The sequence below is a fragment of the Clinocottus analis genome, unplaced genomic scaffold, assembly GCF_023055335.1.
Source record: "Clinocottus analis isolate CAN_PGR_092001 unplaced genomic scaffold, fCliAna1.0.p SCAF_1, whole genome shotgun sequence".
Taxonomy (NCBI): domain Eukaryota; kingdom Metazoa; phylum Chordata; class Actinopteri; order Perciformes; family Cottidae; genus Clinocottus; species Clinocottus analis.
The window spans coordinates 17,148,817-17,166,226 of NW_027175820.1; the positions used below are offsets into that span (position 1 = coordinate 17,148,817).

Here is a 17,410-nt window from a genome sequence, read left to right on the forward strand (position 1 = left end):
AGAGAGAGAGAGAGAGAGAGAAGTTGATTCATGTACAGATATCTACACAGCTGTAAGGTTACTAAAAGTTGTGGAATGTTGCAGGTTGCAGATCCCAGACCAGTGCCAGAGGAGCACGACCTCCCTGTCGGGTCCCTGCACTTTAGACCTGAATGATTGTATCATCTAAAATGAGAAAGGATCCAGGAGTGGACAATGTTGTCATGATGGAGCCAAGAGCGAAAAACTGGGATTGGAACGTTCAACTAAATATTCAATCCAAAATGGTTTTTTTTTGTACTGATTATTGAAATTCTTATCTTTCTTTGTTGTTTGAATGTGGTAATACATATTTACAACTAATAATTCATTTTTCATCTCCAACTTCCAAGGGTACCAATTTGGATGTTCGCTCAGAGAAACCCAGAATGTTTTGGAGAGTTTTAGTGTCCTGAAGTTTCTAATAACATGTTGCCTCCTTCCCTGCAGAGGACTGAAACAGTTTTGGATCTCAGCTCTGGCTTGCTGTGAGAGCACTGTGCACTCCTGCGGTTTTCTCATTCTTATATCTCTCAAGACGTCTTCATTCATGAAGGTCTATGCTGGTGAGAGAGGGACGACAACAGACAATGTTGCATTGCCTCCACTACAGAGAGTTATTTAAAAAGCCAGTGCTCCATAGTCGTGGAAAGCTGATTGGTCAGGAAGACAGCGGTGCTTTGACAGGGCCAGTCCACACCTGATGAAGAGGGACAGGTCACATCTTATTCTCCAACTATTTCAACCTGGCAGTAACATGACACGGCCGTATTCTACTGCACACCTTTCTATTTAATCTGTGCAGGATTTATCTATATCTCTCATAAAGAGACATTGTTTCAAATTAAATTAGACAAACAAGAGTGTCTTCTTGTCAATCTGGTGGAGTAGCAGGTCCATGAGGCTTTAACAGAATCTGCCACCGTATTCTGTCTTCGCCCACAGCCTTCCTGCCCTCTTGTCCCATTACAAACAGGACCAGGACCAGGGTCCAGGGTTGGGTTCGAGAGCTTGAGGAGGTGGTTCGTGACCCAAAAGGCTGCGTCAGGGCCTGAGCGTGGGCTGGGCTATGACTGGTTGTGTGCTGATGGAGGACCATGAGTGCTGGGGGACTGAGACATGTCTCTGCCGATGATTTCATTCACTGGGAAGAGAGAGAGAAAAACAAAGTGAGCATATTTTACGTGAGTTAAGAGGTCACTGGTGCTTCAGTTTTGAAGCTGATGCACACATTGCTGGGGAAATGAGAGAAAAAGCTGATGCACACCAAAAAAACAATCATGGCAAATTGATGTCATTATTTTTAATGAATACCAATGAACAATATAAAATCAATGAGGTGTTGACTTGAAGGGATGCAATTTTATTTTTGAAACCACTAAATGTTGCTGTGTACGTTCAGTTTCAAGGCCCAAAGCTTCACATCTGGCTTCATCTGTGCGTCACTAAAAATGAAGTTTAGTTAAAGTACATATTCCTGGCCAGCAGAGGGCGATGTTGTTCCATGCTGAGTTCCTCACAAAACTGAATCATCAAACTTAACCAGCAAAGAGCTCAAAGTTGAAAAACTCCGACTAACTGGTGGACCAAAGGTCAAAAAATCACAGCTGTGACGTGAGACAGAATCACTCCTCACATATTAAATGAGAGAAACTATTCCATTCAATAAATATGCCATTCCTGACCTTCGTCTGAGTCCAAGAAATGTTACCAGTTACCACAGCCCTCCTATAAACACAGCGCTGTACGGCCGGCCAACCAGCGGGGCGGTCCGTTATTTCATTAGAGCTTAAAAGGTGGTTCAGTACATTTCCTCAGGCTGAATAAAACCAATCAATTGTTTAAAACACACTGCGGAGCCCGGGGTGGCACTCGGCTGCAGTGAAGTGAATTACTCCACTGACTCAGTTAAAGCCTGATTTAAAACACATAACAGATAACTCTTTCTTTGCGCTGCTGCCTGTTTTTTAGGCAGTGCCTGTGATTGTTTTACATCTGCTGCCTCCATTCAGTATTCACACTGGTGACCACAAGAGACACAGGAGGGAGCTAGTAAAAAGTGCAGCTGTGAAGTAAATCAACTTCAAATACTTAGTGGTGCGGACGACACGAGGACAAAGAGAAGCGCATTCGTGAAATGTATGTAAAATGGGAAGTGAGCGTTCTTTCTTTTCCTACTATAACAAAACTATTCAGCTTTTGTCCCGTGACTGTCTTTCATTCAGAAACAGGCTTTGCAAACTGGTTTGGGAGGGTGTAGCAGAGACCTCTGGCCCAGTGTGACACTGGGAGAGTTCTAGTCGACCTGTCTGTACATGACAGCTCCTCCACCTACCTCGGTCCACAAAACTGTGCTTTGAAAGCGCACCTTGCCAGGGCCACGGTAACCACATGTATTACTGTAAAAACTAGAAACAAGGGGGTAGGGGATGACTCAGTCAATGATGGGAAAATGAACCTAGCTAAGCGTGTTTAATTAAGATACCAAATTTAAATTAGATGACACACAAAGTGACATGAATGCTTTTTAATAAAATAAATTCAGTCAAATATAATTATCCTCATATTGTGATGTTACCTTCATATCTGTTTCACAATTCCATAATCTCCTCAAACTACAGTCTGTTCTAAGTCTGTTTTTCTTGTGTATTAACATTGCACATATATCCTTAAAACAGTGTTTGTCTTTTACAGTCTCTGTCACAGGACCGGCAGCTTTTATTTAGTGCCTTGATGTACATTCTGTTATATTTGTGTTTTCTGCTGCTTTCTTCTGTGTCTGGCCACCATCACTCACATCATCCTGTTAGCGTGGGAGGCTCTTCCTTTCCCATGTCAACCATGTTCACACACACACACACACACACACACACACACACACACACACACACACACACACACACACACACAGCACCACCACACACTTATGAGACTACAATGTGAATATAAAAACAAACATTTACCTTTGTATATATAACACTGATGTACAGTATACAACAAGTTGGCCGGTTTATTGATTTAATCGGACTATTCTATCATTGAAATGAAACTGTGATGGAGGACTACAGATTTCCTTTAAAGGCCATGACCTTTCTAAAGACAAGTGTTGCAACTGTGCTCGAAATAAAGAGTATCTTACTGCTGTCACAGAGCAGCTGTATACATACATAACATTAAAAAGCTGGCACAGTAACTGTGCTTCTTCTGTCCAAGCTCCACACCCGTTTAGTGAAATGTGACTGGGAAATGTTTTAGATTTTACTCTTATATTCTATACTTTACTTCTTTTAACAATATAGAAATATATAAAATATAATAAATGTGTCCACTATTATCTTTTAAAACTGATCATGTGTAAGGCTCTAATATATACATTAATAAATAAAAGGAGTGGGTCAACTACAGAGCGATGTTTACGGGCCTGTCTTAGACTCGTGCACAGCTGAAAATGTTCTGTGGTAAACTGTGTAGCGCTGTTGATACATGGGAGTGAATCTGCTCTAACACCACAGGAATATGAACAGCATCGTGCGAAGTGCGACAAACCGACAGCAAGTGGGCGTCTGCCGAAAACACATGACTTTCCGCTGTTCTGTTTAGATTGTCGCAGAGGCAAACATGAACCTATCGTCTGATGAATCACGAGACACAGAGTGCATTTTGCGTAAAACCATCTGAAACTCATGACTTAATCAAGTGTATCGTTATTTGAATTCCTCTCAATTTGATTCACTCGTTTTTCTCATTTAAAAAAGGTGCCGGAAGACATTTCCCCACACATAACAGTTTTGCGAGGCTTCACTCTCGATATTACAGCTACGCACGATGTGAATTTGGACGACTTGATTTGTGGCCGTTTGAAGGATCGTATCTTATTTTGGGAGTGAATCTTCATCTCAGTCTCAAAACAGTCAATGGAAGAAAAAAACTTTTTGTTTTCCTTACAAAAAAAAAAAGTGTGACATAAATAAGTATAAGTGTGGACTAAAAACTAAACATATAAAACACAAAATACACTGGAGGAATCTACTAGCAATACGTAAAACAACAGTTTATTTTCCTAAATCAGTGAGCAATAATCTATGTCCACACATCAATAATCCAGAAGTGAAAGAGAGGTTTGAGTCGAGCCTGGCCTATAAAGAGTTTCATATTCTGATAGTGTTTCATCAGATTTACTGGTATTGGTCATGACAGTGCAACAGAAAGTCGGTGATTCAGCGCTGTCTGCCATCGGTAGTGTGGCTCTGAATGGCTCAGTCGGAGGGAGATCCTCTGTATATGACTGGGAGGGGGGCTCCCTCATCAGAATATACATCTGAAGGCAGCGAACCTTCGCTACTACTACTACTCTAACGTAGGCTTACATCAGAGGGATCCTTTCTTTCTGTGCCGATAGCTTTTAATGCTGCGTGTGTGTGTACTTCTGTTCCCACTGCAGTTATGTGTCAATGCTGCTTCTTGTACTGGGCTTTAAATGATTTACCTTAAATGTCCATAATAATCTGTAGGACCAGGTTTCTTCAGGTTTCAGAGGAAATGCAAGGAAAACAGGGACATGCTTATCTGTAAACTGGACTAGTTACAGTAATTTGTTAAAGTAAGCATCATTGTAGACTATGTGTCAGTAAAAAAAGCAGTACAGTGTTGCAAAAAATGTTCCCGGAGAAAGATATAAGCTAAAACAAAACTCAGAAACTGTGACTAGAATAAATCACAATGTCACAGTTTCTGCAGCTTTTTGAAAAATGAATTGTCGCTTGTGAAACAAATGTGTGGTCAAGTCTACATATGCTGGATGAATCGTCGTCAGGAGATTCTTCAGTCTTCCTGAAATAAAGTTCAACATCTCACAGGAGACCACTGTGATTGGGTAATCTCATGCCTTCAATTCTAAAGTGCATGTCAAAGAAGGTATATTAAAAAGATTTCCATAATGCAAAACAGAAGTGAAATAAGCAGATGGGCATTCAGTACAATAAACTGCTGTCGAAATGGAAAATGGGTAATTATCATAACCCTCTATGACACATTGAAAAAAAATCCCTGACCCAGGCTTAGAAAACATTACTCTGGCAGAGCAGATTAAGCAAACAACTCAAAGATTGACTGATCCTTGAGTCCAGCAAATGAAGACAACATGTCACAATGGAAAACATTTGCGCAAAAGGAAGAAAAAGAGGCAAGACGTGGTCTGCCTGCAAGAGGGAACAGCAAAGCACACAGTTTCCACTTGCAGGTCCCCGTAATGACATGCACAGTCCACGTCTTCACAGAGCCCCAGGTATGAGAGAAAACGTGAAACGATCACACACACAGTGGAAAGAAATGGTCATTTGATGAACTTGTATTGAAATCTCCCAGGTCGACGCAGCGGAGCTCTCTCTGGTTTACTCGTTGAACTCCGTGGCTGCACTGTGATCTGTTTTATTTTAATTTCACTTTTGGAGTAAGTGTGTGAGTGAGTGGGTGAAGGCACACAGATCTTTAAAAAGTTTCTCAAAGTCACTTATTCCTGTGAATCATCGCTGGATTTCCCATCTTGATCTGACGGTAAGTGATTCAAAAGACTCCCCTCCGCGCCTTTTGATCCGGGACACAGAATAGTGGCTCCACTCAGCCGATGACCACAGGACTGGGCTTTAGGAAGGAAACCACTGCAGCCCATATGGCCGCCGGGGGAGCTCAGCAAAGCTCATTACAATAGCTAATAATGGGACGTACTGTAGGTCTTATCAGCAGAGGGCACGAAGCTGATGTCTCTGGTGTCAGAACCCGCAGAAGTCGAAAGCTTTTCCAGACATTTCATGGGTTGTGGTCAGGAGCTGCTAAATTAATAGATTAGTTGTTTTTATTTTGGTTAAAGTTTCCTTTACTCCAGTTCCATGAGGGAAATATACAGCAGTAGAGCTGCAACCACCAATTATTTTCATCATTGAAATAACTGTTTGGACAATAAAATGTCAGAAAGTAGTAAAAAAAAAATAAATAAATAACCTTTTAAAATGTCCTAAAGCCCGAGGTGTCTTTAAATAGCTGTTTTTTTTTCAGTCCTAACACCGAAGATACACAGTATAATTCACCATCACACAAGACAAAGAAAAGCAACAAATCCTCACAATTAAGAAGTAGAAATTAGATCATTTTTAGTATTTATAAAGCTTCAGAATAGAGTTTAAAGAATAGTATATTTCTTTGTGTATTTTATTGACACATTTCAGCCCCTGTAAATTTAGTAGGGAGAGTGAAATCTTCTTCACTACGCTGTCATGTCCTCACTAGCGCCATGAGAAATGTTGTGACCAGTATTTATTTTCCAGTCACCAGCGCTTGATAGTTTGGCTGACGTGCACAAAATCAACTCAGGAGGAGCAGCCAACTTTGTAACAAACAACATTTTGGCTAAATTGAACACGGCGCTGTCATTTTTCATAATAATTTGGTGAGCGCAGAGTCAGAATCATGAACTCAAAGTCAATATGTTGCCCTTATCCCCACTGAGGGATTTTCAGGCTTCCCCTCCTTCTGTCAAAAGAAAGAGGTGGCAGCGGCCCCGTCTCCGCACCGGGCTCCAGCCTCTGCCAAGACCTCTGCATTACACTCTCTAAGACCTTAATTGTATGGAAAGATGACACAGAAAGTCCGTTTCCACTTGTTTCAGGGGAAAAGACCAGCAAATGTTTGCCATTGTTTTTAACGAGCAGCAGCCGCATTCGATGGAAACAAATTTTCCTTCCACGGTTTTCATGCCATCGAATCATGAGCTCTGTGTTATTACTCTTTTATGGTTGGTTAATGGCAGCATGAAGCCTCTCAATGAGACGGTCCCGTATACACATGTCTGTGTGCATAAACAACAACAATATGATTTATATCTGGTTGTTTCATAAAAATAATTACAATTAAATACAACTGCAGACATGTTTACATATTTCTTCCCACACACACACACACACACACACACACACACACACACACACACACACACACACACACACACACACACACACACACACACACACACACACACAATATTGGAAGTTCTGATTATGGAAAAAGTAGTTTGTCTATATCTGTAGTGATGTGATGAATTCAGAGTTCCCGACCATCCAATGTGTGACGCCAGCTATTAAATTAAGATATAAGGCAGTTACACCTTTACAGTAAATAAACCATTGGGCAGTTCCACTAAACTGTTCAGGCCTTCCCAGGACCATTTACAAAGGTAGCCAAACACCAAAGGTAATTTCCAAGTTTAATTTAATGTATAATTTCAATTGGAGTCGTATTTCTCAACACCTGTCAAAGGTTAATCCAATATTCACTGGCGTTTTCCCCGGTCTGGTCGGCCAACTCCGGAGAAATATATCCAAGTCTTTTTTGGATCACTCGATGTTGGCTTCTTTAGCAGTCACTTGTTTTTCTCATTTACGTCTTTCTGCCATTGTGCAACATACATGAAGCGTGTCGTTAGATTGTGGGCAGAAAGCAGCTGCCCATGAGCTGAAGGAGACTTCAAACTGAGAAGACAGTTGATTCTCAGTGGGACCGGCAGTGCTGACAAGCCTTTGTCTTTACGAAGAGCTGCTTGTTTGATGTTATACAATAATCAGCCATAATCACTTTCTGGCAGAGAATCACAGGAGTAGAGAATTACCACCCTCATATCTCTCCGGTAAATATATATGCGTGACATATGCGTATAAATAATATGCGTGACTCACATCGAAGGTAATAAATCCACCTGCACCTCTAAAGTTCACTAATTACCATGTAGTGTACACATAACCACTGTATAATTAAAACATGTTGTTTTCACATGATTTAAACAAACAAGATATACCATTGTAAGCATTACAGGTGCTGGTCAGAAGATTTTGTTCATGTTTGACACAAAACGAGCTGTTTTCAAACTGTCGTTGTGCTAATTTCAGCAAGCCGATTGGTCTAATATTCAGTTTCACAGGGGAATACGTCACGATAGAGAAGCTAAAGACGCGCTAGCTTCTGTTCCGCTGGTACGTTAACATGCAGAGAAGAGTAGTCTTGATCTTCTAGTCTATTTCTGGGCAATAAAGCTGGTAATCAAAATGTAGAATTCATTACTTTGATGTACAAATTATTCTCAATTAATCTTTTAAATTCAGAAAAAGCAGAGGACATGTGCAACAGAAGTCAAAACATGTATTGAAAATATGTGTTTTCTGCATGTGTATGAACATAGTGCAATTAGTTTATTTGATTATATTCAATTTAATGTAATTATTTTTTTATAGCCCAGAATCCCAAAACCCAAATTTACCTCAGAGGGCTTTGCAATCTGTACACATAACCACTGTCCTGTCTCGGGACCCTCACATTAGCACAGGAAAAACTCAACCCCAAAAAACCTCTTGCATGAGGGAAAGCAACAGAGGAGGGATTCCTCTCCCAAGACGGCCCAAAGTGCAATAGGGGTCATGTGTACAGAATGAACAACACATTCAATGCATATGACAGAAATGATTCATATAATGAGAGTAGTACACATAAAAAAAGCTATGCCTACCAATAGTAATAGCAGCAGTGGCTGTGGTAGAATAATAATAATAATTAAAGCAGTGATGGCATTGGCAATAGTAATAGCAATGTAACTAATACATCTTCAATGCTGTCACTCCCTGTGTGTATATGTGTGTATTCATTTGTGTCATTACTGCGTTTTTTTCTCTCATTAGGAGTACTGGAGGCAGGGCTCGGATTATTATTAACCCTCCATGCCGTGCTCTCAGTTTGAGGCAGCTGAGGATTTGGGCAGGACCAACAAAAGACCAGCTTTTGTTGTGAACACACTGCGCACACTACTGACATTCTAGCAACCGCTCACACACACACACACACACACACACACACACACACACACACACACACACACACACACACACACACACACACACACACACACACACAGACACAGACACACGCAAAGAGACACACGTGCTGTCCCATTCCACTCCATGCTCTGTAAACATGGAGATCGTCACATGCTGATTAATTGCTGAAATGCAGGGTTCAGCAGCACAGGGGCTTCATCTTCTGTCACCATGCCGGATGCAATCATTGTTACAGGAGGGCCTATTGTTCAACTCCTGTGTTCATGACGAAGCCAAACACACAACTTTACAGGGCTTGGATACCTGGTTGATGAGCTAGCAGGGGATTCATATTAATTAATATAAGAATAGTAATACTATTCCATAATAAGTTCATCAATCATAACTCTAACTGTTGATTTCTGAGTCTTGAAATAAAGAATAAAGAGAAAAGAACCTGTATTTATTTTATTGAGGTGCTGACACGCCATAGTCTCTTCACTGAATGTACCAAACAGTGACTGTGAAAAACCTGTCTTTAATAATGTTTAATGATGACACACCCAACCATAGTCCTCTGTTTGGATTCAGACATCGCAGCAGTAGAAATACACAAAGCAGCACATCTTAACAACATTCAGTTATGGCTTATTTTCTTTTCCAGTTCATTGGCTTTGTTAACATCTACTTTTCCTTCTGTTCACTGCAAAATCGAATAAAAATAAAGTCTCGACATCTGCCGATTATTATTTTTATATTTGTAACAGGGCACGTTTCACGTTAACTACACTACTTAATTTGGTCCATACGGAAAATCAAAATATACAGTTTATACTTTAAACAAAAATAATTTAATGATCAAGTATTGAGTTAAGTTTAATGTCAGATGCTAAGTACATTTCAGATTGAATGTCTCGGCTGAGTGACCCTGCAGTAGGGTTGGATTCTGACCTTGTCTGTCCATCTGTCTGTCAGTCTGTCTTCTCACCTCCTGTGTCTCTTGCTTTGCACACACACGTGCACACACACACACACACACACACACAGAACACTCACACCTCCACAACATCAAATAGATAGACACAAACGCAATAGCCCAGCTAACGCACACACAAAGACACACATCTCAAGCATGCTCTGGTGTGCGTCACAAGGGCCATCTGCTTGCTAACCAGAGCAGTTTTCTACTCGCTCACATTTGTATTCCCTCTCAGGCCGTCTATGATACTGCAGTAGTTCATGTATAATACCTGTATGATAAAAAATAATGATTCAATCTCAACTTTCTCCAGGTCCGAAAACTGTTGAAACACATTTTCCAAAACACATTGAGTGTTTTAATAAAAGAGTAAAAATAAAGTGGTTGACAGTAGACATAATAAAATAATAGTCAGTGAGTGAAAAAAAGTTCATCATTCTCAAACGTCTAAAGGGCAATTTGTTCATGGCAGTTACACTTAACTGTTGAGCAATAAGCTGATTTCCCATGTTCTAAACACATTATTAACAAAGATAATCACCGTGATTAGCCTTAAGACACTTAATTATGCATAATAGCTCTGTATTGTATTTGTGAGCAGATTTATGTTGCATGTGCTGATGTTTTATGAATCTCTCGTTATGCATTAATGCCCATCCTGATCTGTCAAAATGAGCTGAATATGGTCTACTTAAGAGAGTGTGACCTCCTAAAACTGTGAGCTGGGAGTAAGCTTCACATTGCTACTTCAAAACAGGGCCTACAGAGCCGGCATGGCACATAAAGCTATTTTTAGCCACTGGCTCAAAGGGGGAGCTTACATTCCCAGTTGAACCGTGTCATTTACAAACTTTTCTCACACTTTTTTTGGTGAGAGCAAAGCCAGCTACTTCCAGAGTGTCTGTCTCTGCATGTGTGATGGGGAGAGGCCGACTTAATCTGAGTTTCAGTTTTGTGCGAAACATTCCTGAGTAAACAGATTTTATGTGCACATGTGAGCCTGTAATAAGGAAAGACAGAAAAGAGAGAGTGAAACAGTTTCTTTTCTTCAGACATAGGTTTAAATGTGTGTTAGCGTGTGTATGCATACGTATCATGCACTGATAAACCTTCGCCGTTGTCGGCCTTTCACACTCGACTTATTGACAATTACCCTGTGTTAATTAGGCTGACCCTTGCTAGGACACAATATCACACCTCTCTGACAACCTCGTCAGGCTATTTATTAACTCTAAACCTTTAGGACCCTCATTTGATTATGCCACTGGGGTTAACAAACCCAAGCAAGTCCCTGAATGGCAGATAAGGAGGTAGATGATTGGTAATAGCTCGGACAGATATATTTTAAGAAAATCAGTAGAGTTCATGTGAGGGAGACGAACGCTGCTGAATATGTGCTAATAATGTGCTGACTTCACGGCCATTTGTTAATTCAACGAGTTCTCCTGAGCATGCTAATTAGAGTTGTTAATGCATGTACACACACGCTCACATACACACACGCGCACACAGGATGCAGCGACACACAACTGTAGTTTCTGTGTTTCATCTACAGTCTTTGCAAGCAGCACAAAATGATGCAATCCTCTCCCCCTCCCCAGTTCCAAGAAGCCAAACAAATGCAAAGTGTAATTAACCTTCGAAAACCACTGCCAGAGATACAGAAGATGTTTTACCATTATGCCTTTGAATATGATACTATAGTTATCAGTCCTCTTGTGTCTATGTTACCCAATACTAAGTCACAGGACCCCTCAGTAATGAACCTGGCTATCACCATAATCAGGCATCAAGGTTTCAGCCACTCATAGAACTACTGGTATTGTTTTACATCATCAGACACAAATCTATGTGGCATGTGACATTTTGTTGGGTAAATTGAATCTGTTAGTGGTCAATTGTTTTAGACTAAAAATGACATTGTTCACAGATGGGTGTGATGTTATTATTATTTGTCAAAAGGACAGGGCGAAGTTAAATGTGATAATAAGAGCAGCAAGACTGTACTGACAGAAAAGTGGAGAATGAGTGTCAGAGCAAAAACAAAATAAATGTGTAATTACATCGACAAAGCAAAACAAAGTGAAAGATTGATGCAGTGAAGGGGTGTGTCAACTGGGTGTCTTTTTCAAAGGGACAACTTCTTTTTAATTGGATCAAATATCTATTTCTAATGGCCTTGCCTTTTCTGACTGAGTTGAAATAACTTGTCATAGGCCTCCTGTGTTCTTCTTTGTCTCTTTTCCCAAACTGATAAAATGGCAGTAAAACAGCAGGTTGGTGGCATTGCTCTCAATGACTCTAAGTGCTTTTCTGCTTGTTAAAGCCATCAATTGTACACTGAACACTCCAAGAAAAACACAAAATGATTAACAAAGAGATTCATATCTGAAATAAATATCTTACCATCATCCAGCGTGATGTCCTGCAGGCCGATGGAGCGGAAGGTGGGCTCCCTCTCTTCAGGCTCCTGCTTGATGGCCAGCCCCTCTGCGTCCGAGGGGAATGGCCCCTGAGGGCTTAGAGGGTGACCCAAAGGCCCTGCTGCCACCGGGGACAGGCTGGCCATGACCGGGCTTGTAGGTTGGGGAGAGGGCTGTCCTGAATGCTGCATGGGCCCCAGAGGACTGCCACCAGCAGTGGGGGAGGATGAGGTGGGAGACTGGTAGGGCAGCGAGTGGAGCTGAGGGGAGGAAGGCCCCGAGTGGGGAGAGGGGATCATCCTTGGAGCAGGGGCGCTGGACGGTGTGGGACACGAGGCAGACCTTTGACTCACTGGGTGGTAGCCCATAGCTCTATGCAGTTGGGAGGAGTGCTGTCCTACAAGGGGGTGGCCACCAGGAGAGGGCACCCGGGTGGGATTTGGGGAGCAGTGATAGCCTCCGAGTGTGTGCAGGTGGGGGGATGAGGGGGAAAGCAGGGGTTGCTGGCTCTGGGGAGACCCAGCAATGGGGTGGGTGGTTGATGAGGAGGGAGCTGATGATGAGGAGCAAGGTGAAGAGGGGTACACCATTCCCATGCTTATTGGATGTGATGCTGCACTGGGGCTGTGCTGAAAGGGCATCCTCTCGTAGCCCTGAGGAGGAAGGCTGGACTGGCCATTGAAGGGCAGGCTATGACTATGACTGTGGCTGTGCTGCATAGACTGGTAGGAGGGCCGGGGAGGAGCAGGAAGAGGATCAGGGGCAGAGCTCTGGTGGAACGTCATGTGGCAATCTGCAGGAGGGTGGTGCAAGCTGCGACCCTGGAGGTGAGGCAGGTGCTGGAAAGATGGGGAGCCCAGGGAGGAGCAGGGGGCCTGCAGGGGTAGCAGGCCAGGTCCGGAGCCGGTGGCCAGCCCATGAGGGGAGCTGGACAGAAGGTTGTCCGATGGGTGGCACTGCTCAGGAGAAGGCAGCTGGGTGCGCACCAGACTGCCAGCATGTGCCAGGGGCATAGACATAGGGGGTACTGCAGAAAGGTCCAGCTCTTCTCTGTGCTCCTGTTTCACCATGACTGAAGACGAAAGACAAAATAATTAGAGAAGAGAAAAAAACTATTGTCAGTTTTGTTTATCAATGAAATACTGTGTCAGTGTCATTATTATGTTGGCTTTAGGTACAAGCAGTTCAGTGACTTTAACCACCTAAAAAAAGGCAATAGTTATTTCAAGTTGTTCTTCATTCTCAACCCCCAGCAATTTCCTGAATCTGTAGCTTTGAAGTTTAAATGTTTTGGTGAAACCGGAAAAACTAGGTCATAAAAATCTCAAAGCAGTAAAAATAATGTCTGAAATGTATGAAATGGGTCTCCTTCCAGATGAAAAAATAAATAACATAAAAACGACATGTGACATTGTGATGGTAAATGGGGCCATTCCCTGTTACTGTGAAAGCTCACAGCACTGCTCTGCCAATCGGTAACCTATTTCCCAATCTGGTGCCTTGTGACAGTGAGTTTTATTTTTATCCAGCTCTGAATTAGAGGGAGAGCATATGTTGTCAGTCCGGGTGCCATCATGTGAAATGTTATGTGGGAAGAGGAGCTGAATGCCACGCAGCCCAGATCAGACGGACAGCAAACAAGTTCACTGCTAATGCCCTCTACTCACCCCATCATGCCTCTGGGATTTAGAGGGAAGAGGGCACGAAAAGGCCAAACAGTGTTTAAATCAAGTCAGTTTTGGCTAAAAAAAAATCAAGGGTAAGAGAAGGGTATCATAATAAACACTAAAACACAGAACATAATTGAAGCCTGGATGTTTTAATTTGTCGACATTAGTTTAGCCACAAAATTGAGCATACCTACAATGTGTGAGGTTTAACAAAGAAATCCTGTTTGAAAAAGACAATTTTCTTAAATTGGGCCGGGGCCTCAACAGCGCAGCCCAAACTTTTTTCAATTCCACAATAAAGCAGGTGGTGTCCGTGGTGACACTGGTGGTGTCAGCTTGACTGACAGAGCAGGGTTACTCTACTCTGCTCTGATTGACTGCCCTCATCTGTCAACACTGAAAACAGGAACTGTCTGTGTGGAGTGGGCGTGCTTGCAACAGAAAGGCTGGGTGGGTGGATGGGCAAGGCTGCTTATGCGCATACACACAAACATACACACAGTTGTGGTAAGACTCAGAGGTTTGGATGTGTTGCACAAAATGTTCACATTTCATTATATTCCGCCAACGGTGTTTTCAGTTTGACTGGCTTCATAAGGAAAATAACAAAACAATATCAAATAGCAAGAATGTGATTTTAATGAATAACATTTTGGAAGGAAACTTCCAAAATATCATGACCACCGAGTTTCCTTACTGCTAAAATATTTATATCAAACCACAACTCAAGATCGATGTATAGTAAAGGTTTCTTGGATAGCAATAGATTTGCACCATAGCACCCCATGCAAGTTTAGTACAGAGAAAGAAAAGGTTGGCTTGGAAGTGAGTAGACTTCACAAAATAAACAGTTTGCAGGTGTTAATGTTATTGTTAGTGGAATAGCCCCCACTAAACCACAGCCGTGCTTTCTTTGGAGAGAGAAAGAGAGAAACAGGGTTAGTGAAACCCGTGTGGAGAAGTGTGCAACACCAAGAACACGCTACAACTGCCTCAGCTGTCAGTTAAACGCTCGTCATTACCGCGGGAGTTGAACTACAGCAGGAAGCAGTACACCCAAAGGAATGCAAAGTAAAGCTTGAGAGGATCTCTTTGTGTAAATGTTGCAGGAAAATTACTTTGGATCTTAAATACTTAAGATAATAATACTTGCACCTAAAAACAGCATAATATTAGCAACATTGTGCTCCTTTGCCTTACCTGTTTTTTACCCTAGGCTTTTTTTTAATGGAGCAGTTGTAAGTCTGACACCCCCACCAACCCAGCCCGCCACAAAAAGCCTGTTATTGATGGTCAACGATCAATTGTTAAAGTCTTTGACAACTTCTCATCTCACCTGAAAGGTAAGTGAAGCGTTGGGATTGGCTCCTTTTCCGCTTGCCATTGCAGACATAAAACTGCACCTGCACAGCTGAGCCCACAGACTTGCTGTGGTAGGGGGGGACATCCACCACAATGCACGACTACACAAACACATGAAACATGTTTAATACACACTTATTGACAACCAAATACAATACCATTTGCATATAATACAATGAAAATACTAACACAAAAAATGTACAATAGTGTGATGTATTACAGACGGAATTATGAGTAATTAGAATAACTGACAACTTACTCCTTGAGTTTTCTCGTGTAATATTTTTGCCTCAACTTCCCATTGTGGTCGTCCATCTAGGGGGAATGATAAAGAATAAAAATTAAGCGCTAATTAAGCTTTAAGATAATTATAATCCTACTACTATAAGCAGACACATACTGTATATTGCACAAAATATTACAAGTAGAAACATTTACTGAAGATACATACAGAGCGAGTTGAGTATCTGGAGCATCACATTTGTGGGTTCGATTATACTCTCAAAATGGCCAGAAAAAGATAATTTTCATGTGAAACTCGTCAGTCTACTCTTGTTCTTAGAAATGAAGGCTATTCCATGCGAGATCGTGCAAAGAAACTGAAAATTCGTCTGGGTGACCCCAAACTTTTAAACGGTAGTATACTTAAGGAAATACTTTCATCCTTCCTGTCACTCTCAACTCTGTTTCTTTTCATTTTACATTAAACCTCAAAATTGCCACATTTGACAGAAGAGGAGAGCAGAAAAGACTTCACAGTTCTTCATTGTTGGTCTGGCCAAAGACTGAGTAATGCCTGGCTTTTCAATGAAGAATGAACTCAGGGCTCAGTGGGTGATGAAGCAGAATACAGGACCATTGTATCACATCCTCACATAATGTATCTAGACAGTTTTTGGCCCAACACAAAACCTGCTGTCATCACTTAGCCAAGCAACTTCAAAATGCGTTTAAATAGGCATAAAAACAACAAATGGAGTGAAAATTTATGAAATGAATGACAAACACATAGGCAGTTATAAACCAAGGCCACACAGGATCACTGATGACTACAGCTTTTTAATTTAGACCCTTTTTGAATTATAGTTGGCTATTTTTTAAAGTAACTTTCCTCATCCGGAGTGACTCTCTTTCTTTATTTTCCTAAAGATGATGTCAGTGTACAGTGCTTTCTTCAACAGACAGGGCTTAAGATCCACACGGGGCTCCAGTGAAGCTCACAATTTAACATCCAAATTATGTTGTTTTTGAAGAACTAGAAGCCCAATGGAGAAAATCTTTGCAGCTATTAAATAGTAATAAAATGTCCAAATATCCTGCTTTTTATCTTGCCTAGTTAAAAATATGGAGAGAGCAGTGGAATAATTGTATTTATTTTAAAATTATTTTAGACACTTCCAGTGTTTTGGCTAGAAAACATCCTTTCCAGTTTTCCTTTGAGAGATCTAATTATCTGGCCAGACATGTTAGGGGCAGCTGTTTGTAGCAAAGCAGTCGGGGTGAAAACACAGACAGGTTTGCCGTGTGGTTGGAAGAAATCACAGTCGTCTGAGCATCGAGAAGAATAAAAACTAACTTTGGACCCATGCCTCTCAGTGGAGTTTAACTCATGTGCAGTGCCTGTATCAATGGTGTGCACCTGCATGGCCTCTTTTTCAAAACCCAAAGGATTCCCCCAAATACCACTGGCAGGCATCTTCACCACGTCTGCAGAGAGGACTGGCGTAGATTCTAACAAGCACTCAACTGTAAACTTTGTAACGTTCAGGCTATTAAGCGTTCTACCAAGATCCACACTTTACTGTAGCTTTAAGTCGGCGATTTACCTGTTCTAATCTCACCCTAACATTACCCTTAGTCATAGTAAACCCCTGGCACATTAGCCAGTCATAACTGTAAAGAGACACTCTCAATTGTGAAGAAGACATTTCTTTTTTTTCCAATGAGCGAATGACCTTGAATGTCTTTGCGGCTGACAGCAGTGTATTATTGCAGTGCAGCTTGTTGACATTCAACAGGCAGGAGCGAGGGCCCCACATGCTCTGTCAGACAACAAGCACCGACAGAAACCTCATACCACGCAAAGACAAGGACTCGGATCACCGA

The 17,410-nt window shown here is 41.7% G+C and overlaps 1 protein-coding gene across 2 annotated transcripts in view; it reads right to left on the minus strand.

The window, feature by feature from the left end:
* The window catches only part of nfatc3a (nuclear factor of activated T cells 3a), a 56,801-nt gene that overhangs the window by 1,796 nt on the left and 37,595 nt on the right, over positions 1-17,410 (minus strand). For both annotated transcript variants that reach the window (XM_068596169.1, XM_068596170.1), the window contains exons 7-10: positions 15,564-15,619; positions 15,279-15,405; positions 12,256-13,344; positions 1-1,162 (exon numbers count right to left, since the gene is read on the minus strand). The exon at positions 1-1,162 is cut by the window's left edge and continues 1,796 nt beyond it. In XM_068596169.1, the coding sequence (XP_068452270.1) occupies positions 1,086-1,162; positions 12,256-13,344; positions 15,279-15,405; positions 15,564-15,619 (1,349 nt within the window). In that variant the 3' untranslated portion in view covers positions 1-1,085. The remainder of the gene's footprint in view (positions 1,163-12,255; positions 13,345-15,278; positions 15,406-15,563; positions 15,620-17,410) is intronic.